General features: G+C 36.8%; 1 protein-coding gene across 9 annotated transcripts in view; it reads right to left on the reverse strand.

Moving 5' to 3' along the window:
- The window catches only part of TUT4 (terminal uridylyl transferase 4), a 128,719-nt gene that overhangs the window by 65,676 nt on the left and 39,781 nt on the right, over positions 1 to 23,262 (reverse strand). For all 9 annotated transcript variants that reach the window (XM_050802587.1, XM_050802599.1, XM_050802593.1 and 6 more), the window contains exons 4-8: positions 19,760 to 19,876; positions 7,487 to 7,664; positions 5,894 to 5,982; positions 4,078 to 4,129; positions 1,216 to 1,285 (exon numbers count right to left, since the gene is read on the reverse strand). In XM_050802587.1, coding sequence (XP_050658544.1) covers positions 1,216 to 1,285; positions 4,078 to 4,129; positions 5,894 to 5,982; positions 7,487 to 7,664; positions 19,760 to 19,876 — 506 coding nt within the window. The remainder of the gene's footprint in view (positions 1 to 1,215; positions 1,286 to 4,077; positions 4,130 to 5,893; positions 5,983 to 7,486; positions 7,665 to 19,759; positions 19,877 to 23,262) is intronic.

Here is a 23,262-nt window from a genome sequence, read left to right on the forward strand (position 1 = left end):
CTTTCACAACTGTACTAACATGTTATTTTCAGAGTAAAGATTAGACAGGATTTGCAGATTAACCCACAAGTTATGCTTCTGTATAAGTGAAAATAGCAGCTACCTTAAATGGGGTGACAGAAGTGTAATGAAGACATTTTGAAAGCAGGGAGAATAAATCTCAGGTGTAACACACAGGCAATTTAACACAATGTGGCAGAAAAAACGCTAAAAGTCACTTTGCCTCCATTTTCCAATTATAGTTTTCCCCTAAATGATGTGAATCTGGACAAACTGATAAACCACTGATAACCACTCCAAGTCTCATTTTTCTAGTTTAGAAAGTAAAAAATCTGAACTAGATCACCATAGATTCATCTAGCTTTGAATAAGAAAATACTTTGATCTTAAAATATAATACAATAATCAATAAAAGAATATCATTTCTGTATTGTTTCCATGTCTCCCATACTACTTTCAAACAGGATTTAGTTTTTGCTTTCAAAGGCACTTTGCTCTCTCAGACTTATAGACGTCTAACTAGAAAGGCAAGATCAGTCTTCAATTTAGAACTGATCTTGAGTTTATTCAATTTAAACCAACTCATTCAATTTAAGTGAACTAAAAACTTAAATTCTAATAGATTGTGAGATCCTTGAGAAGACAGGCTTTTTTTTCCTTTTTTTTTGAGACAGGGTCTCGCTCTGTCACCCAGGCTGGAGTGCAGCGGCACAATCATGGCTCACTGCAGCCTCAACCTCCCAGGCTCAGGCCATCCTCCCACCTCAGCCTCCAGAGTAGCTGGGCACACACACCCACCACGCCCAGCTGATTTTTTTATTTTTTGTGGAGACAAGGTCTCACTATGCTGCCCAGGCTAGTCTTGAATTCCTTGGCTCAAGTGACTCTAGAGAGGCTCTTATTTATGTCTGTATCCCTAGAGCAAAGTAGTACCTACATACAAGTAAATGCAATACTCTTGGGTGAGTGAATGACTTGAAAAAAAAAAATTAAAGTTTTGCCTAGAGTATTTTATTTTCAACTGTCTGGTGTTCTACATATTTCTTGTTCACATGCATTTGGGAAGCTTGCTATTTTTAATGAATAGAAACTAGCTTAGTCATATTTATCCAAGGAGAAATCTAAAGCAAAAACTTTCTCTCTTAGACATCATTCACTACAAATTTGGTTGTTGGGGTTTCTTTTTTTAAATATTTTCTCTTTGTTGTTACCAACCTTTTTCGATCTCTGCACACCACAACAGGAACTTTAGCGTGAAAATCAGATTCCACATCTACATATAATACTAATAAGGAAAAAAAAGTAAGGTAATGTCAACATCTCTAAAATATGTACTCTACGGTAAATATTAAGTAACAGTTTCCTTCTGGAAATCATCCTCATTGCTTCTGTGGGATAATCCACTCTTCTCATTATGAGCACCAACCCAACAGAATCTCTTACCTCTCTTGATGTCATTCATTGTATATCACAAACCACAGGTACAGTCCCAAATACTGTCCGAAAATTATAATCACCTTAAGAAAGGTCTTAACATCCCTAAAAGTTTTAATATTTCCAAGTAAGTAGATAATCTAGTCAAAGTTGTTAAACCTTAATAGATATAGCAAAGAGAGGACATCCCTTACTCCTGAGAGCTAGTTCCACAAGAGCCAAGAAAGGAGGACCTATCATGCTTTGACAGTTTAGTTATTTTAAATTACCAATATAATTGCAACCTAACTCTGCTGCCCACATTTCCCATTAGCATATAAAGAGTTTGCCTAATCAAAGTTGCTAAGGAAGGACTAACTGGATGAAGCACATTTCTACCCTGCAATCTTTCTCTGTACCTCCAAGGGTAAGCCCCATGCCATAAATGTCTAATCTAAATAAAAACATAGATTGGCCAGGCATGGTGGCTCACACCTGTAATCCCAGCACTTTGGGAGGCCGAGATGGGTAGATCACGAGGTCAGGAGTTCAAGACCAGCCTGGCCAAGTGAGTGAAACCTGGTCTCTACTAAAAATACAAAAATTAGCTGGGTGTGGTGGCACGTGCCTGTAATCCCAGCTACTTGGGGTGCTGAGGCACAGAATTGCTTGAACCTGCGAGGCAGAGGTTGCAGTGAGCTGAGATCGCGCCTCTGCATTCCAGCCTGGGCAACAGAGTGAGACTCTGTCTCAAAATAAACAAAACAAAAATAACAACAACAAAAAAACCCAGAAAGATTACCACCGCTTGTAATTCAAAGAAAATTTCTCAATAGTACTTGTTGTAACGATTAGTCAAAAAACATGTGCTGAAGACCTATATGTCAGAAATTTCATTATGCGGTATGAATATGACAATGAGTAAGGCAAAAAAAAGGTCAGTAAGGGGTTTGGAACACAAATATATAAACAAATAAATCCTGTAGGTAACCTGTAGAAGATACAATAAGAACATAAAGGAAGAAATAATCAATTTTACAATCAGACTGAGTTTTATAAGCCTACATTGTATGACTTAAGATGATCTACTTACATATTTTGGATGGAAAAGGCATATACTAAATATTTGTGCTAGGATGATATACCTAAGAAGTAAATGCTATGTCTACCTCTTATCTGTAGTAAACTTTAAAGTTTTTGAGCAATTAGAAACAAGTATTTAAGAAACAAAACTGTATTAAAATACCTTTATAGGATAAACTGTACCAAACTCATCCCTAGAAAACTACTTTCCTAAGACAATGGCCAACAGGAAACTGATAAATAAGAGCTGATTGTGTAGACAGAAAAAAGAAATTTAGAATTCACATTAAAGTCAATGAGAGAGTATGGCTTTTAAAAAAGCTCTCTCTTCTAACCCAAATTGCAAGTACTTTTGCCAGATACTTTTGATTCATATAATTTAGGGTAATAATAACAATCACAACAGCAAAAATGTAATAAGAAGTTATTGTATATCCCATGCTTTTCTAAACTATAGTTTAGCCTATCTCATTCTTACAACAACTTTCTCATCAAAAAGATACAATATAATATTGCCATTTTACGACGGGAAAGCTAAAGTATTAACACAAATAATTTGTCAAAGGACACACAAACAATAAGAGGCAGAACTAAAATCTGAGCCCAGAAAGTCTAGCTCCAGATTCCAAGCTTAATCTTAAGCATTTACTTTATAACAAGAAAAACAGTAAGTAAAAACCAAGAAAATCTTGTAGATTGTAATACATGACCTGGAGCCTGGTTTGAGAATCTTGTCATTTTTAAAAATTTTTTACCTATACGAATGATGTGTTTACAAAGGCAATCCAGACAGACAAAGCACACACGAAAAACTCAACTAGGTATGATTCAATTGATGCAATATAAATGACTAAATTAATACAGATGCTTTAGGTGGCAAAAAACATATTTACTCAATGCATGCATACATTTTTATTCCAACTCTCTCCCTAATCTTCTTTCAGTAATGATCTCATAATGATTATAGGTTTTCTGTCTTCTTTTACATAAGAAATGCCCATAATATTCAAAGCAAATATTTTTTAATTACCCAAAAGGCAGTATTTTTTACATATGAAGGTTTTTTTTGTTTTTCTCCAGACGAAGTTTCACTTTTTTCACCCAGGCTGGAGTGTAGTGGCACAATCTCAGCTCACTGCAACCTCTGCATCCCAGGTTCAAGCAATTCTCCTGCCTCAATCTCCAGAGGAGCTGGGACTACAGGTACATGCCACCATGACTGGCTAATTTTGTGTTTTTAGTAGAGATGGGGTTCACCATGTTGGTCAGGCTGGTCTCGAAATCCTGACCTCAGGTGATCCATCCACCTCGGCCTCCCAAAGTGCTGGCATTACAGGTGTGAGCCACTGTGCCCAGCCTACGTATCAATTTTAATATGGCATTTTTTTTTTACCTAAGTTACAGTTAAATTATATTTTCTAGTATACTTAAACAAGTGTGTGTGTGTGTGTGTATCTCCATTTGTAATACAATGACTCAACTATGCCAGCAGTTTAGTTTTAACTTGGTTAGCCATATATAAATAACACATGTAACTTTAGAAAGACAAATTAAAAAAAAAAAAGAGGAAAAGAAACTCACCATTTTTCTTTAAAATCCCAAGTACTTTTATCAGAAGATCTGGATGATTTATCTAAAAAAGTTTCAAAATAAATCAATATACTAATTTCAAAGTTCAGACAGAAGAACATTAAAGAGAACTCAATTTCATTAAACAAAAACATTTAAATATAATCATGCTCTGTGTTTTAAATAATGAAAACAAAACAGTGGTTTTTTGTTTTGTTTTGTTTTTTGAGATGAGGTTTCCCTGTATTGCCCAGGCTACAGCATGACTATAGCTCACTACAGCCTGAACTTCTGGGCTCAAGGACTCCTCCTGCCTCAGCATCCCGAGTAGCTAGGACTACAAGTATATGCCACCACATCCAGCTAGTATTTTTTTTTTTTTAAGAGACAGGGTCTTGCTATATTGCCCAGGCTGATCTTGAACTCCTGGCAACAAGGATTCCTCCTACTTTTGCCTCCCAAAGCACAGGAATTATAGGCATGAGCCACCTTGCCCGGCCATGTTTTACTTTTATGTCAACAAATCTTGTTCAAAGAAGTAGAATACAATAAATGACGTAGCACTTTTATTCCAGAAACACTCTTACAATTAATCGTTTCTTAAAGCAAGAAAAGGTTCTGGAATTTACCGTCAAAACAAAAAAGAAAGGAGTTGACCAGATGACTGTGAAAAAGAAAATTGTTGAGATAAAAACTTTTAAGGGATATAGATAACTGGCAGCTTAGTCAAAAGGCTTAGAATAAAAATACTATTTTATGTAATAAGCTTGTCAAATATTTAAAGTGTTTTTTGCTATTTAAGAGTATTTAGGCCAGGTGCGGTGGCTCACACCTATAATCCCAGCACTTTGGGAGGCCGAGGCGGGTGGATCACCTGAGGTTGGGAGTTCAAGACCGGTCTGACCAACGTGATGAAATCCCATTTCCACTAAAAATACAAAAATTGGCCAGGCATAGTGGCACACGCCTGTAATCCCAGCTACTCAGGAGACTGAGATAGGAGAATCGCTTAAACCCAGGAGGTGGAGGGTGCAGTAAGCCGAGATTGTACCACTGCACTCCAGCCTGGGCAAAAGAGTGAGACTCTGTCTCAAAAAACAAACAACAAAAATATTTAATAACCATACATGAATTATAAAGTAAATGTATCAGCCTAAAAACACCAAATTTTCACCCAAATCAAACTTCCCTGAACATAAACATATTATTCAATTTAAAACATAAAATATTGACTTATTTTAAAAGATTGATATGTCAATTATGTCAGCAGTGCTAAACAATATTGTTCTAATACTGATAACAATATTAGAACAATATCAATATTGTTTTAATGATTCTAGGTGTTATTTATTAAAGGTACCCATATGTACCAGATACTATACTAAAACACCTGACATATATTAATATTATCTCATTTAATATAAAAATTATTATTCCTGTTTGGAAATGAGAAAACTGAAGCTCAAAAAGTTCAAGCAACTTGCTTATCACAGCCAAGATCTGAATCTAGGTATCCGATTTCAAAACTCTTCCCACCTTCTATACTGCTTACTAGAAGTATTAACTATTCAACATGTTCAAATATAAACATTTTTCCTTTTTCCAGCTTTCCTCTTCTGCTTCCTTTTGCCCCTGTCCCTTATTTCTTTTATCCCACCTTTGTCTGAAATGTAATAGTAATTTCCAAAAGGACTGTTTAGTCATGATGGTAACACTACACAAATCAGAGTTTGATATTCCCCTATCCTTTCTCTACAAAGATAATCCATAAAAACTACTAAGTACTAGTTAAGAACCACACAGGAAAGACTCTTTTCTAATTACTTACCTTGGGAGGAAATTTTATATCTATATTAACATCACTACTTTTCAGAGCAAATTTAGTCAGAGATGAGCCATACAACCTAAGTGAACATTCTGGAATAAAGGAAAAACATCAACGCATGAAATAGCATGCAAATATGACAGATGTAAAAAAACAGCAACAGGAAAATTTCACACACTTCAGTTCTATGTCTTCCATTTCTAGTAAGACAATTATACAAGAAGGACACCCTTTCTAACTGATCTATAAAATAACAAAAATGGTTCTTATGGAGTACAGGAACAGAGAAGGGAGAGAGAAACTACTCATAGAAGCTTAGTGTTTAAACAAAATTGTAGTAATAGTTCATTTAGAAATGACCGAGAATATGTTCAGCATTCAATATACAACAGTAACCAATGTACCAACTTAGCTATGGCTACTATCACAAACTACATTTACTTATTCTTAAATATTTATGTAAGAGCACTTCGGGGAAAGAATCATAAACATTCAATGCCAATGCTTTTATAAAATATGAAGTGAAGTCAAGTCGATTAATTCTGTAAACCTAAAATCCAAAACGCTGTGGTTCTCAAGAGTTTATAGAAAAAAAATAAAAATAGAAAAAGCAATAATACACTACTTACAGCTTTCCTAGACTATGAAACCTGTTATTCCAAAAATCAAAAATCATAATAAGGCAAATGTTAAAAGGATCGCACCAGAGGCCAATTTGAAAATAATATGATTGGGACAGATCAGGCAGATTTAGTTTCTTAGAAAGTTTAACTTCATCCTCAGTTACATATATATGAAAGTCTACTTTTCAAGTTCATAAAATGTCTGAATGTCATTCAAGTCACTAAACCCATAAAAATTTCATTCCTTTTATCATAGGAAATAATTTTTACATGTAACTTAAATAAGGATTCAATGTATTTTAGGTAGAAAGCCATATTATGATATAAATACTTTAAAAATTCCATTTTTAAATTTCAATTTTATATTCTTTCTTATAAATCTCAAAATGGATCTATATGAAAGTATAATTTATCAACTTTCCAAAATCCCTTTGGTGGGAAGAAGTAAGTCTTATGTCAGATACATTTACTTTAACCCTATACTGATGCAAAAAAGATATGGGCTAAGCAAATAGTCCATATATAAATATCTAAAATAAATCTGACACTCCCTTGTACCAAACAATAAGCGTTTTCTAAAGGCTCTATTAAAAGTAAATTGATTTTTCCCCACCATCAGGCAACAGAAATTTAGTTCAATGACTGGATGAAATGTTTATACTAAAAATAGTATAACAAAATAGTCCACTCAGAAATCAGTGATACTGAAAAACTAAAATATTTGACCACTAAGAAACAATTCTACATCTGGCATTTTTAAAATCTTTTTTTCTTAGCACAAAAGTGTGCTGTGCCATAATTCTCAATTTCCTTGTGTGAAATATTTCCCTCAAAAATTAATTCATAAAACAATAAAATTTATCTACTTTTAAGAAGAAAAGAGAAGAAAAACATTAAGAAACGTACCCTAATTCAAGAGGAGCAAGGGGAAGAGTTTTGTGATTTCAAAATCAAACACGAAATGTATTTCTACCTGGTAAAAATGTCGTTATAACCTTTGACATTTCCTCCACAATTTCTTGGCGGACTCTGAGGTCATCATCTGTTATTCCATGTTCTTTTGCTAATTCAATGACTGCAACACTTAAAGCAGCCAAGTGGGCAGGGGAGGGAGGTGGCAGAGAACGAAGCTCACTTTCTTCTTGTTTTTCCTATTAATGTAATGATTCACAACAATAAAAACAAAAAAAAAGTTTCTATTTTAATGTTCTTATATTTAGCAGGGAAAGACAGAAATAAACTAACTCAACAAATATTCACCTTCCATCTACCAGATACCTACAATATGGAAGTGAACAAAAGAGAGACCGCTGCCTTTGGGAAGCAGGGTTTTAAGAATAAGAGGTACTGGGTGGGGAAGGGATGCTACTAAGTTTTTAAAAATTTATTCCACTGTACTGTCTGCATAAATTCTGAAATGCTACATTAAAGCCAAAGTACCTTAAGTACAATACTTACTTGATGATTTTGTTGCACCAAGGCAGATTGTCTTAGATGTAGCAGAAAAGTCCTGAATCCTATCTAATCAGCATATACAGTATCAAGTTAAATGGTCACAGGAAAACTTCCTGCCTACTATTCACCAGTGATTTCTCTTTGTGATTTCATCCAACACTATGTAAAATGTTCAAACAACCTCTGTTCTGATAAAAGTTTGAAAGCCAATTTAAATCGAGGAGCTAAAAAGACACTTTGCTATATATATGCAACGACTTTTATAAATTAATGTATTTTCTGATTAAAAAATGTTAATTACAAAAGCTACATAAAACACAGGAAAATACAAAGAAGAAAATAACCCACAATTTCATATCCTACTATCTCTTTCATTCCTTAACACAACTGAGTCACAATCGTTCTCTTTTATTTAGTATTATAACACAGGAATTTTCTATTAACATTTTTCAGTCAAGAAACCATCTCTTATCTTTTGAAACATGACGCTCCCATCAGATATAATAGCTAAAGCTAGTTGTTTTCCCCACCCAACCAAATATACTAAAAGACTTTGGTCCATTCCTATTTTCACTAATTGTTACCATATTCAGACGTAACCTAAGTAAAGCTTACCTCAGGTACAGCATTATCAAACATGAGGGGTAAGTCAAACTCATTTTTGTAAGTCTCTGTGACCATTTCTGCAATTCTTAATTACAATCTAAGTCTTAGAGAAGCATCTAAGTTTCAGTACTATTTTCTTAGGATCCATCCAAAGGACTAATAGCAACAGACTTAATGAAAAAATGATAAAAGGCCAGATGCAGTGGCTCACATGTGTAATCCCAGCACTTTGGGAGGCCAAGGCAGGCGTATCACTTAAGGTCAGGAGATGGGGACAAGCCTGGCCAACATGGTGTAACCACATGTCTAATAGAAATATAAAAATTAGGTGGGCATAGTACCAGGCACTTGCAATCCCAGCCACTTGGGAGACTGAGGCAGGAGAATCATTTCAACCTGGGAGGTGGAGGCTGCAGTGAGTAGAGATCACACCACTGCGTTCTAGCCTGGGTGACAGAGCAAGACTCCATCTCAAAAAAAAAAAAAAAAATATATATATATATATATATACACACACACACACACACACATATATATATATTTATATATATATGACATTTTTCACAGAAATACAAAGATCAATCCTAAACTTACATGAACTCTCAAAGGACCCCAAATAGCCAAAACGATCCGGACAAAGAACAAAGCTGGAGGATTCACACTTACTGACTGCAAAACGTACTACAAAGCTATAGTAATCAAAACAACATGGTCAGACGAGCTGGCCCACACCACCTGTAATTCCAGCACTTTGGGAAGCCAAGGCAGGCGGATTGCTTGAGGTCAGTTCGAGACCAGACCAGTCAATATGGAGAAACCCCGTCTCTACTAAAAATACAAAAATTAGCCAGGCATGGTGGCACACAATGGTAATTCCAGCTACTCGGGAGGCTGAGACAGAACTGCTTGAACCCGGGAGGTAGACGTTACAGTGAGCCGAGATCGTGCCACTGCACTCCATTCTGGGCAACAGAGCAAGACTGTCTCAAAATATAAAACAAAACAAAACAGTATGTGTACCAGCATAAAGACAGACATGGCTGGGCATGGTAGCTCACGCCAGTAATCCTAGCACTCTGGGAGGCTGAGGTGGGAGGATCGCTTGAGCCCAAGATTTAGAGACCAGCCTAGGCAACATGGTGAAATCCTGTTTCTATAAAAAATACAAAAATTAGCCTGGCATGGTGGTGCCTGCCTGCAGTCCCACCTACTCAGGACGCTGAAGTGAGGATAGCTTAAGCCCCAGAGGTGGAGGTTGTAGTGAGCTGAGATTGCACCCAGTGCACTCCAGCTTGAGCGACAAACAAGACCCAATCTCAAAAAAAATAAAATAAAAATAAAGACAGACATATAGACCAATGGAATCAAACAGAGAGCCCAGGCCAGGCATAGTGGCTCATGCCTATAAGCACTTTGGGAGGCAGAGGTGGGCGGATCACTTGAGGTCAGGAGTTCAAGACCAGCCTGGCCAACATGATGAAACCCCGTCTCTACTAAAAAAAAAAAAAAAATTGTATATATATATATATATATATATATATGGCAGCCGGGTGTGGTGGTGCATGCCTGTATGCAATCCCAGTTACTCGGGAGGCTGAGGCAGGAGAATTGCTTAAACCAGGGAGGTGGAGGTTGCAGTGAGCCGAGATCGTGCCATTACATTCCAGCCTGGGCAACAAAGCTAGACTCTGTCTCAAAAAACAAAAACAAAACAAAACAACGACAACAAAAAAAGAACAGAGAGCCCAGAAATAAACCCTGGCATGTATGGTCTAATGATTTTTGACAAGGGTGCCAAGTGCACTCAATGGGGAAACAACAGTTTTTTCAACAAGTGTTGCTGGGAAAACTGAATATCCACATGTAGAAGAATGAAACTGGATTCTGACCTTAGATCATATACAAAAATTAACTCAAAATGCATCAAAGACCTAAATGTCAGAAACTAAAACTAGGCCAGGTATAGTGGTTCACAGTTGTAATACTCTGGGAGGCCAAGGCAGGAGGATTGCTGAAGCCAAGGAATTTGAGATTAGCCTGGGTGACACACTTGAGACTTCACCTCTACAAAAAATAAAAAATTAGGCCGGGCACGGTGGCTCATGCCTGTAATCCCAGCACTTTGGGAGGCTGAGGCGGGTGGATCACCTGAGGTCAGGAATTCAAGACCAGCCCAACCAACAAGGTGAAACACCGTCTCTACTAAACACAAAAAATTAGCTGGGCATGGTGACAGATGCCTGTAATCCCAGCTACCTGGGAGACAGAGGCAGGAGAACTGCTTGAACTCAGGAGGCGGAGGTTGCAGCGAGCCAAGATTGTGCCATTGCACTCCAGCCTGGGCAACAAGAGTGAAACTCTGTCTCAAAATAAATAAATAAATAAATAATTAGCTAGGCATGGTGGCACACGCTTGTGGTCCCAGCTACTTGGAAGGCTGAGGCAGGAGGATCACCTGAGCGCAGGAAGTAGAAGCTACAGTGAGCCATGACTGTACTCCAGCCTGGGAAACAAAGAGAGACCTCATTTCAAAAACAGAAAAAGAAAAGAAAGAAACTAAAACCTAAACTTACAGCTATAAAGCCGTAACTAAGAAACGTAAAATCATAAAACTCCTAGAAAAAAACAGAAGGGAAAAGTTTCATGACATTAGATTTGGCAATGATTTCTTGAACATGACACAAAAGACATAGGCAACAAAGTGAAAACAGATAAATTAGACTGGATGAAATTTAGAACTTCTGTTCATCAAAAGATACTACTGACAGAGTAAAAAGACAACCTACAAAATGGAAAAACATATTTGCAATCGTGTATTTGATAAGGGATTAATATCCAGAACATATAAATAATCCCTTAAACTCAACAATAAGAAAACAAACAACCCAATTCAAAAGTGAACAAAGGATTTGAATAGACATTTCTCCAAAGATATACAAATGCCAAATAAGCACATGAAAAGATGCTAAATATCACTAATCATTAGAGAAATGTAAATCAAAAGCACAATGAAATACCACTTCATATCCATCAGGATTGTTATGGGGGGGGGCAGAAAACAAGAGTTGGTGTGAATGTGGAGAAATTGGAACCCTTGTGCATTGCTGATAAAGATGTACAATGATGTAGCCACCGTGGAAAACAGCATGGCAATCCCAAAAAATTAAACATGGATTTACCATTTGATCCAGCAATTCAAATTCTGGGTATATACAAAAAATAAATGAAAAAAGGGACTCGAATAGGTATTTGTACATCGATGTTCACAGCAACATTATTCACAACAGCCAAATGGTGGAAATAACCCAAATGTCCATCCATGGATGAAATGATTCACAAAACATGGCATACAGATATGATGGAATATTATTCAACCTCAAAAACGAAAGAAATTCTGATAGATGCTGCAACACAGTTGACTTGAAGACATGCTAAGTGAAATAAACACTAAAGGATAAATAACGTATGATTCCATTTATATGGGGTACCTACAATAGACAAGCACATAGAAACAGAAAATAGAATGGTGGTTACCAGGGGCTGCAGGGAGAGGGGAATGGGGAATTATTGTTTAATGGATACAGAGTTTCAGTATAGAATGATGAAAAAGTTCTGAATGAAGGTAGACAGTGGAGATGATTGCAAAACAATATAAATGTACTTAATGTCACTAAACTGTCTACTTAAAAATGGTTAAAATGGTAAATTTTATCTTATATATATTTTACCACAATAAAAAATTTCAAAAAGAAAAAAGTTCAATGTGCCAGTAAGACAACGCAACATCTTCTTAACATGGAATATAAAGCATTTTGGTCTCAATTTGCATTTCTAGGTCTTCCTCCAACCTCTCCAATAGACATCCACATTTAAATAGTCACCAGTCTCCAAATACTCTATGTGCTATTGGGCTTCCATGCCTTTAGATGCCTTTAGTCATTTTGTCCCCTATGTGTATCCACCTGGTAAAACTAATCATCCTTCAAGGTATAGCTTAAAAGTCAAATATTCAGCAAACCCTTCTTAATACCTTTCTTTTCCAACATAATGAAATGCTCCATTGAAATCATGATTAATACTATCACCTATGCTCTGAATTCCATCCTTCTTTACCTATTCAGTAATAATCTCCTTCTCCTTATTTTAAACATTACACAATCTACTAGTTTGTGTTTTCATTAAGTTTTTTTTTGTTTTTTGAGACGAGGTCTCACTCTGTCACCCAGGTTGGCGTGCAATTGAGTAAATCTCTGCTCACTGCAAACTCCACCTCCCAGATACAAGAGCTCCTCTACCTCAGCCTCTCAAGTAGCTGGGACCACAGGCACATGCCACCACGCCCAGCTAATTTTTTGTATCTTTGGTAGAGATGGGGTTTCACTATGTTGCTCAGGCTGGTCTCGGACTCCTGAGCTCAGGAGATCCACCTACCTTGGCCTCCCAAAGTACCAGGATTACAGGTGTGAGCCACCAAGCCACCCAGCACATTAAGTAAGCACTCTTTACCTCTACACTAACAGCAACAACTACCATTTATTGATTACCTACTACGGGCCTGGCACCGTGCCAAGTGCTTTACACATGTTATGTCACTTAATTCTTACAATATCACTCCCCAAATAGATACTACCAAAACCATTTTATAAATAAGAATACTGAGACTTATAGATGTTAAATATCATCCTACAACTACAAGGTGGAACTGAGAATTAAATCTAGTTCTAACTCCAAAGCGTATGGTCTTTCCACTCCATTTAAATCATTAATCAACAAATATTAATGGAACAACTATATGCCAGGTACTGTACTAACATGGGAAAAAATAATGCATATAATCCCTGCCCTCATGGAGCTTACACTCAAGAAAGATTAAATGATTATTTAAATTAAAAAATTAAAACTGTGATGAGAATTTTACTCTGCCAAATTAAAAGAAAAAAAAAAATTGTGTGCCCCTCTAGCTACTACCAGTCTTCCTTTCTTTTCTGTACAATTAAGTTTTCTGAAAGTTGAGTCTATTCTATTTCCTTATACCTCCTCACTCAAAACTATGTCTTTTTTAGTTCTAAAACAGAAACTGTTCTTCCCAGAATTATCAAAACCTCCTTAGTTGCCAAATCTGACATTTTAAATTTTTATTTATTTTTTTTTTAATTGACAGGATTTTGCTACATTGCCCAGTATGTACCCCAACTCCTGGGCTCAAGCGATCCTCCCACCTCAGTATCCTGAGTAGCTTAGACTACAGGCACCAAATCAGACATCTTTAAGCTTTTAGATTATTTTTATCCATATTATCACATTTTCGACTACCATCTTGAAACTTTCCTTTCTTTTAGTTTCTCTAACACCTTTCTCTATTTTTCCTATTATTCTACTCATTCACCAATCTATTCACTGCTCTTCCTCTACTAGTCCATTAAATGTTTGTATTCCTTGACATTCTGTCCTTATTCATTTGGTGACCTCATCCACATCTATGATTTCAACTGCTGAAGTTTACCAAACCTGAATCTCCAACTGCTAACATAAGTTCCAGATCCTTATATTCAAATGACTGTGGGACATCTCTACTTGAAATGTTCCGTAAGTGTCTCAAACTCAGAATGTTATGAAACTTTTATTTCTGCTAAGTAAATGGCACCACAATCTTTGATAACATCTCAAATCAGATACCTTATGATCATTCAAGACATCGTGGGCCTCTATTCCCACAATTCTACATCCTGAATCTCTCTTCAAACTCAACTCCATTCTCACTAACTACTACTTCAGGTCAGTGTTCATCATAGCTTACTAGATTATTATGAAAGGCTAACTGGTCTCCCCAAACAGACCCTTCTCAGGCTTCTTTCACAGAGGCCAGGGTGAATGACCTTGCAAAAATACATGTTATGGCCAGGCACAGTGTTTCAAGCCTGTAATCCCAGCCCTCTAGGAGGCCGAGGTGGGCGGATCATGAGGTCAGGAGTTCGAGACTAGCCTGGCCAACATGGTGAAACCCTGTCTCTACTAAAAATACAAAAATTAGCCAGGTGTGGTGGTGCGCACTCATGATCCCAGCTACTCGGGAAGCTGAGGCAGAAGAATTGCTTGAACCCAGGAGGCGGAGTTTGCAGTGAGCTGAGATCCCACCAGATCCCACCACTGCACTTCAGTCTGGGCGATAGAGCAAGACTCTATCTCGAAAACAACATGTTATTAAACTCCATAATGCTCAAAATAAAATCCAAATACTCTAACACAGAACACAAATGCAAAACCAAAATTCTCTGTCAAGCAGTAACTCCCCATTTCCCCCTCCTCCAAGCCTATGGCAAGCACTATTCTGTCTCTGATTCTGACTACTCTAAAAAACTCATATAAATGGAATCATACACTATTTTTCGTTTTCTAACTGGCTTATTTCACTTAGCATTTCTCAAGGTTCATCCATGTTGTAGCATATTGCAGAATTTCCATCCTTTTTAAGGCTAATATTCCATTGTATGAATACCGCACATTTTGCTTATCTATTCATCCATCATTGGATATCTGAATTGCTTCCACATACTAGCTATTGTGAGTAATGTTGCCATGAACCTGGGTGTATAAATATCTCTTTGAAACCCTGTTTTTAATTCTTTTAAGTATATGCCCAGAAGTGAAATTACTGGATCATACTGTAGTTCTATTTTTAATTTGTTGAAGAACCACCATACTCTTTTCCAAGGCAGCTACACTACTTTCATACCTGTCTTTTTTCCTAATCTTGGGGGAACAGCATTCAGTCTTTAATACTTAAGTATGATGATAACTATTAGTTTTTTATAGAATTTTTTTTTTTAACAGGGTCTCATTATATTGCCCAGGCTGGTCTCAAACTCCTAGGTTCAAACAACCAAAGGAGCTGGGACTAACACACCCAGCTTTGTAGATGTCTTTATCATGTTATAGAAGTTGTCTTCTACTCCTAGTTTGCTCAGACCTTTTTTGTTTTTTTTTTTTTTTTTTTTTGAGACAGAGTATCACTTTGCCACCCAGGCTGGAGTGCAGTGGCGCCATCTCAGCTCACTGCAACCTCCACCTCCAGGATTCAAGCGATTCTCCTGCCTCAGCCTCTCGAGTAGCTGGAATTACAGGTGTGTGTCACCACGCCCAGCTAATTTTTGTATTTTTAGTAGAGGGGGATTTCACCGCATTGGCCAGGTTGGTCTCGAACTCCCAACCTCAGGTGATCTGCCTGCCTTAGCCTCCCAAAGAGCTGGGGTTACAGGCATGCTCCACCGCACCTGGCCACGCTTAGAATTTTTATCAAAACATTTTTGAAAACGCTTTTTCAGCATCTACTAAGATAATCACATAGTTTTCTCTGTTTGCTAACATGGTAAATTACAATGAGCGGGTTTTGTTGTTGTTGTTTTTGTTGTTTTTTGAGATGAAGTCTTGCTCTGTTGCCCAGGCTGGGGTGCAGTGGCACGATCTGAGCTTACTGCAACCTCAACCTCCTGGGTTCAGCCTCCCAAGTAGCTGGGATTTCAGGCATGAGCCACCATGCCCAGCTAATTTTTGTATTTTTAGTAGAGATGGGGTTTCACCATGTTGGCCAGGCTGGTCTCGAACTCCTAACCTCAGGTGATCTGCCCTCCTTAGCCTCCCAAACGACTGGGATTACAGGCATGAGCCACTGTGCCTGACCAATGAGCGACTTTTTTAATGTAAAACTAACATTGCACTCCTGGAATAAAGCCCCACTTGATCATGACATATTCATTCCTTTAATATGCTGTTGGATTCAACTGGCTAAAATTATATTTAGAATTTTTGCATCTACGTTCATGAGGAGTTTTGGTCTGAAATTTTCTTTTTTTTCTCCCATCGGAGTCAAGAAGTTAAGAATAACGTTTTCCTTTATTGTAATGTATTTCTGTGGTTTGAATATCAGAGTAATGTGGACCTCATACTCACAGACTGAACTGGGAAGTATTCCTCCTCTTCAATGTTCTGGAAGAATTTGTATAGAACAGGTACATGTATCAATTATCCCAGAGCTCAATGACTTTTTTCTTTTTCCTTTTTGTTTAATTTTTCCTGTGTTTCACTCTGGTGGTTTCCATTGCTATATCTTCAAGAGTTCACTAACCTTTTCTTTTGCAATATTTGATGTACTATTATTCCTACCCAATGTAGTTTTAATCTTAGATGTTGTAGTTTTCGTTTCTAAAAGTCCTGTTCATATCTTTTTCATATTTCCATGTCTCTACTTCATCTCTGGAACATCAAGAATACAGTTGTATTAACTGTCTTACTGTCCTTCTCTGCTAATCCTAACAAAGGCTGGTCAGTTCAAGGTCAATTATTACAGCTGACTTTTCTCTTCATCATGATTTTTATTTTCCTGTCTCCTTGCATGCCTGATAATCTTTGACTAAATGTCACATTATGTGAATTTTTTTCAGTGATGAGTATTTTTGTATTTCTGTAATATCCCTAAGCTTTGTTCTGTAATGACATTAAATACTTGGAAACCATTTATCATTTTGAATCTTGCCTTTAAAATATTTTATATAGGACCAGACCACATTTAGTTTAGTACTAAATATCTATACTACTGAAACAAGATTTTTCTGAGTACTCTACCGAATGTCTCATGAAGTATGAGGCTTTCCAGTCTGGACAGGAAAAAGTCCTGTGTGAGCACCAAGCACTGTTCTAATTTCCTCTGACAGTTCTTTCTCTGAGTTCAAGAAGCTATTTCACATGCATGCACCAATCAGCATTGTGCTGAATACTTTAAGAGGACCATCTACAGTTCCCTGGATTTCTTTTTGTGCAGTTTTCTCATTTTAGTTACACTGTCCTGTGAATTCTAGCTATCCTGGACTTAGTGGACTCTAAGGTCCCTCTCTTCAACTGTGAGAGTCTACTGGGTTCCCTTCCCTATAGTGTAATCTAGAAACTCTCAAGCTGGAGCCAACATTGGGCTCAGGCCATTTGTTTTTCATTCATTGACTGTCCTTTGCCGCCTGAAAACCACTGCTTCATATTTCTGGTTTTTTTTTTTTTTTTTTGGTCATTTCAAGGGAAAAGTAAATCCACTGTTACTCTAACTTCACCAAAAGTATAAGTCCTATATGGCTGCATTCAAGTTTGCTTTCTTTTTGTTTGTTTCTGTAATGTTCTAAAGTTTCCCTATACGGACTGAGCATCCCTAATCTGAAAATCCAAAATGTGAAATGCTCCAAAATCTGAAACTTTTGAACACCAACACGATGCTCAAAGGAAATGCTCATTAAAGTATAATGCAAATATTCTAAAATCTGAAAAAATCCAAAATACTTTGGTCCCAAGCATTTAGGATAAGGTATACTCAATCTGTAAAGTGTACAGGTATAGTTTTCTTTTTCTTTTCTTTTTTTTTTTTTTCCTGAGGTAGAGTCTCGCTCCCTCGCCCAGACTAAAGTGAAGTGGTGTGATCTTCGCTCACTGGAGTCTCTACCTCGTGGGTTCAAACAATTCTCATACCTCAGCCTCCCAAGAAGCTGGGATTACAGGCACATGCCACCATGGCCAGCTAATTTTTATGTATTTTTAGTAGAAACAGGGTTTCGCCACGTTGCCCAGGCTGGTCTCGAACTCCTAGGCTTAAGCAATTAACCTGCCTCAGCCTCCCAAAGTGCTGGGATCACAGACCTTTAGCCACTGCACCCAGCCTAGGTATGATTTTCTTTTTAAGTTTCTTGCTTGCCCTGGTAAAACCCCATCTCTATCAAAAATACGAAAATCAGCCAGGCATGGTGTGCCTGTAATCCCAGCTACCTGGGAGGCTGAGGCAGGATAATCGCTTAAACCTGGGAAGCAGAGGTTACAGTGAGCCAAGATCGTGCCACTGCACTCCAGCCTGGAAGACAGAGTAAGACACTGTCTCCAAAACAAAACAAAGAAAAGTTTTCTTGCTTGCAAGCCCGAACTTCCTGGAACTAATGATAGGCATCTTCCGACATTTTTGGAAAATTCCTAATTACTATCACCTAAACTACTCCCTTGTCCCTGTTCTATTTGTTTCAGTTCATTCATTTTTTCAAGAAAACTATGTTGAGCACCTACTGTTGTCAGACACTATCCTAAGCAACTCAGAAACAAAAATAACTAAATATGCCTTCTAGAATACTGCATATTGAAGTCTAGAAGGGAAGAGAAGGTAGACTGCCAGAATACAATATGTTAGATTTTCTAATCAGATATGTAAAAGTTGTTATGGGGGCACGGAGAAGGAGTATCCAACCCAGACTTGCTGAGAGGGTCAGGTAGAAAATTTCTTAAAGAAGATATATGAGCTAAGACTTAGAGATAAGTAAGAGGTTACATAGCATTATTATTGTTGTAGCTTTAAAAAGAAAAAATTAAATAGCTAATTTACTAATACATTTTTAAAAGAACTCTATTCATATCCATGTCTACGGGATATTTTAATGGAAATAACTGAAAAATTACAAATTCCCAAAGCTTATAAATTTCTTAATGGTCTGTACTTTCCCAGCTTCATATCACACCATTTTCCCCCAGCTCTTTGTTCTAATCATAGTAGACTTTCAGTTACTCACATGCCATGCCTTTTCCTGCCTGAAGGCTTTCAATTCATGCTGCTTTTTGTGTAAACTGCTCTCCCACTTACCCTTGTAGGCCACTCACCTTTTTGCCATTTAAACTACTACTTCAAAGTTCAATTCAAACATCACTTTCTCAGAGAAGCCTCCCCTGTTCTAGATAAGTAAAATATCCTCGTACACCTCCTTAGCACACTCTTCTCCCACTAACAAAACTCATTATACTTAAATCTTTATTCAACGCATACCCTCATCAATTCTTAGAAAATCTGAGGGCAGGAACCACAACTATCTTATTCAACACTGCCTAGAACTAGCACACAAGAACTCGATAAACATCAGTTGGATGGACTGATTGTACCTAACGGCTCTAAACTTAGGAATCAACATTGTACAGGATGAGCAAACTGGTCTCAACAAGGTTCCTTCCTTTCTGATTACCTCAGATAAGGAAGGCAATAATAGCTTCCAAAGCTATCACTTCAGTTACTAATATAAGATTGGACAAATATTTCATTTTTAGTTTCACAAATAAAAAATATTTGATATGGTTTTACAACTTGAAAAATAAATAAAAGTCTTTTTTAAAAAGAACTTACCAAAATATTTTTCTTATGTCGTTTCTCCTTTATATGTTTATGAGCTCCCTGGATATTTTCAATGTGAATTAAGCAAAGTTTGCATAGATACCGACAATTGGTATATTCTGGTGATCGCTGAAGAGACAAGTTTAAAAAATGCATTTTATTCAGAAAACAGAGGAGTAAACTATTGACTATGTAAGTTAATAATACAATTATGTAAGTAGACAGAAATAAGCACTGAAGGTTTTCTCCTTATCCTTTCCTTCTTCTAAAGTAATAGTTTTTAATAAACTTATATACCAAAGAGACAGTAGTCCTTTTTCAAAATAGTCATCATAAGAGATTACATACTACATACATCATAGGAGATTACATACAATATCTAACGATATCATGGTAATGCTAAATTATGTTTAATATTCATCTAATATAATCTTTAGAATCCAATGTAAGAAAAGCAGTCGAGCCGGGTGTGGTGGCTATGCCTGTAATCCCAGCACTTTGGGAGGACGAAGCTGGCGGATCACTTGAGCTCAGGAGTTGGAGACCAGCCTGGACAACATGGAGAAACCCATTCTCTACTAAAAATACAAAATGTAGCCATGCATGGTGGCGCAGGCTTGTAATCCCAGCTACTCTGGAGGCTGAGGTGGAAGAATTATCTCAGCCTGGGAGGCAGAGGTTGCAGCAACAAGCCGAGATCGCATCACTGCACTCAAGCCTGGGCAACAGAGTAAGACTTCGTCTCAACCAAAAAAAAAAAAAAAAAAGAAAGAAAGAAAGAAAGAAATGAAGTCTTACTATTTAGTCTTATTCCAATGTTGTCCCCAAAACTGATTTCAAACTTAACTTGCAGCCATTTTGATTACTACAAAAAAAAAAAATCTGCCCTCGAATTGGGGATTTCAGAAGAATGGGCCACAAATACGGAAGAAATTTCAAAAGCTGAGTTCGAAAAACACTCCAATCACAATATCATGGGAATAAATGAATAACCTCCTGAGGTCACTACTGAAGGGAATAACAATTCTAACACACTAAACTATCAGTCACAGAATGCACTCATACTTCGTATATGTATTCTCTAAATACTAATAAAGCTTAGTAATTACTGAGTACCTGTTATGTGCCAGGCACTATGCTACGTGTTTGACATACAATTTGTCATTTTAATTCCCCTAATCATCCGATTAAATTGCCACTATTTTCATCTTATAGTTGTGAAAACAAAAGCCCACAGAACCTGCACCTTTTACAAGGATATAGCAGTATTAAGTGGAAGACACCAAATTTAAATTCCTGTACATATGAATCTGAAGCCAACATTCTACACAGATTACACAATAAAAAATTACACACACACAATAAATGCATGTGGAATTTTTAAAGTTTCTAATGCCTTACACTGAAACTTTAGCAATGCTTAGTTTTTATTTCAGATTGATTTACGATATTCAACAGGCTTCAGCTTCTGACAAAAAGATTCTTTCACCTCAGAAAATTACATGATTTCTTTTAAACAAGAAACTTGCTCCAAATTTAGCAACAATCCTGCTACGGACTAAAAATAAATATAGCCACAGCAGTATAGTATTAACCTTTCAACAACCCTATCAGAATTCCCCATTTTATTGGCAAACTAAATCTCAGGGATTAAATAATTTGCCCAAGGCAACAAGTAAATAAGAAAAGTTGGCTCAATCAATTTCAATTCTCTAGCATAAAAATTCTGTCAAATCAGTTCCTACTGGAGAATGAATTAAGTCCTCAAAGAAAACGCTACCTCTTAGTTTCAAAACAACTACTTCTTTACTCGCCAAATATATTCTGAGCTCATATTATATAGCAAACATTTTTCTAGGAGCTGGGGATAAGAGCAGTAAACAAAATAGAAATCCTTGTCTGTATGAATTGACATTATAGTGTAAGGAGACAGGTAATAAACAAATGCACAAATATGCATGAGGTCGGGGGAGTTACTGTTTTTTAAAAGTAGAGGCATCACTTAAGACCTTACTGATAAAGTAACTTTAAGGAAGTGAAGGATAAAGCTGTGTGGATATCTGAAAAGACACATTTCAAGCAGAGGGAAAAGTGAATGCCAAGGCCCTGAGGCCGTAAGGTACCTAAAATATTTAAGAAACTACAAAAACGTTAGCATAACTGGAACAGAGAGCTAATAGGGGACAGAACACAAAATCCCTTGTGAAGACTCTGGCTTTCATTCTAAGTACTGGGGAAAGCCATTGAAGGTTTACGAGCAGAGAATTCCAAGATCTAATTTATATTTTAAAAGGATCATTTGCTTTCTATATTGAGAATAGAAGCAGGAAAAAGCTACTGCAGTTAATGGAATTCAATAATCCAAAAAAGAGATTATGTTGGCTTAGTTCAAGGTGAGAGTGGTGAAGGCGGTAAAAAGGGTTGCCTTCAGGAGTTGAAAGCATATATACAAAATACCTAAAGCCCTGTGTACTGATGAGGTCACTAAGTCATGAAATCAATTATGTGAACTTTTCAATTGTAAAATGTTAGCAGACCAAAGACATGTCTATCAAGAAAATTTTGGTATTACACTGAATGGGGAGTCAGAAGGCCTCGGATGACGTCTCAACTGACCTTGGATAAAGCTGTATCACTGCAGCCTGATTCTATCTCCTTATTTATAATAAAAACTGCCCTACCTGGTAAAATAATTCAGTTCTACAAGTAGCTCATCTTTATTTCTTACTACATACCAGGTCTTGTGCTAAAAACTTTACTTGTATTATTTTATTTAATCCTCATAATAGTCCTGCGAGCTAGATGTTATAATTGTTATCAATCCCATTTTACTGATGAGTAAACTGATGTTTAAAGAATTTAAATAATTTATCCAAGGTTATCCAACCAATAAGTAGCAGAGCTAGACCCAATGACTCCAAAATCCATACACTTGACCACTGTGCACACTGTAATTATCAACCAATCACTTCGTGCAAGACATGTACTGGGCACAATATCAAATCAGACAAAACTGCTCTCTTCATCATAAACTCTCTAGTTTCACAGAAAAAAAATACATTAAAAAGTTAAACATTTTTTATTATAGTTTTATTTTACCATTAAATAAACCCACTAGTAAATCTCTAACTTTCTGCAAACAAGCTAGAACAAAGATTTCTGGGTATTTCCAACTCAATATTTAACATTCAATCATAGGAAAATTTGCCCTTCTGATCTAATGGTTTGGACTTATTTCTTCTTTGGTACAGAGCAAAAATCTGCAGTCTACATCTTTATTCTTCAATTAGGTAATCTATGGAAACACTGTGAACCAAAGGACCTGAAGAAATAAAAAATAAAAAAAAATTTTTTAAATACCTGGGAATATTCTTAATGAGTGTCTAAATTTGATAAAGAAAAATGTTAATTAAGAGGACAAGCCGGTTGTGGTAGCGCATGCCTGTAGTCCCAGCTACTCAGGAGGCTGAGGCATAAGAATCACTTGAACCCAGGAGGCAGAGGTTGCAGTGAGC

This window comes from Macaca thibetana, chromosome 1, assembly GCF_024542745.1.
Source record: "Macaca thibetana thibetana isolate TM-01 chromosome 1, ASM2454274v1, whole genome shotgun sequence".
Taxonomy (NCBI): Eukaryota; Metazoa; Chordata; class Mammalia; order Primates; family Cercopithecidae; genus Macaca; species Macaca thibetana.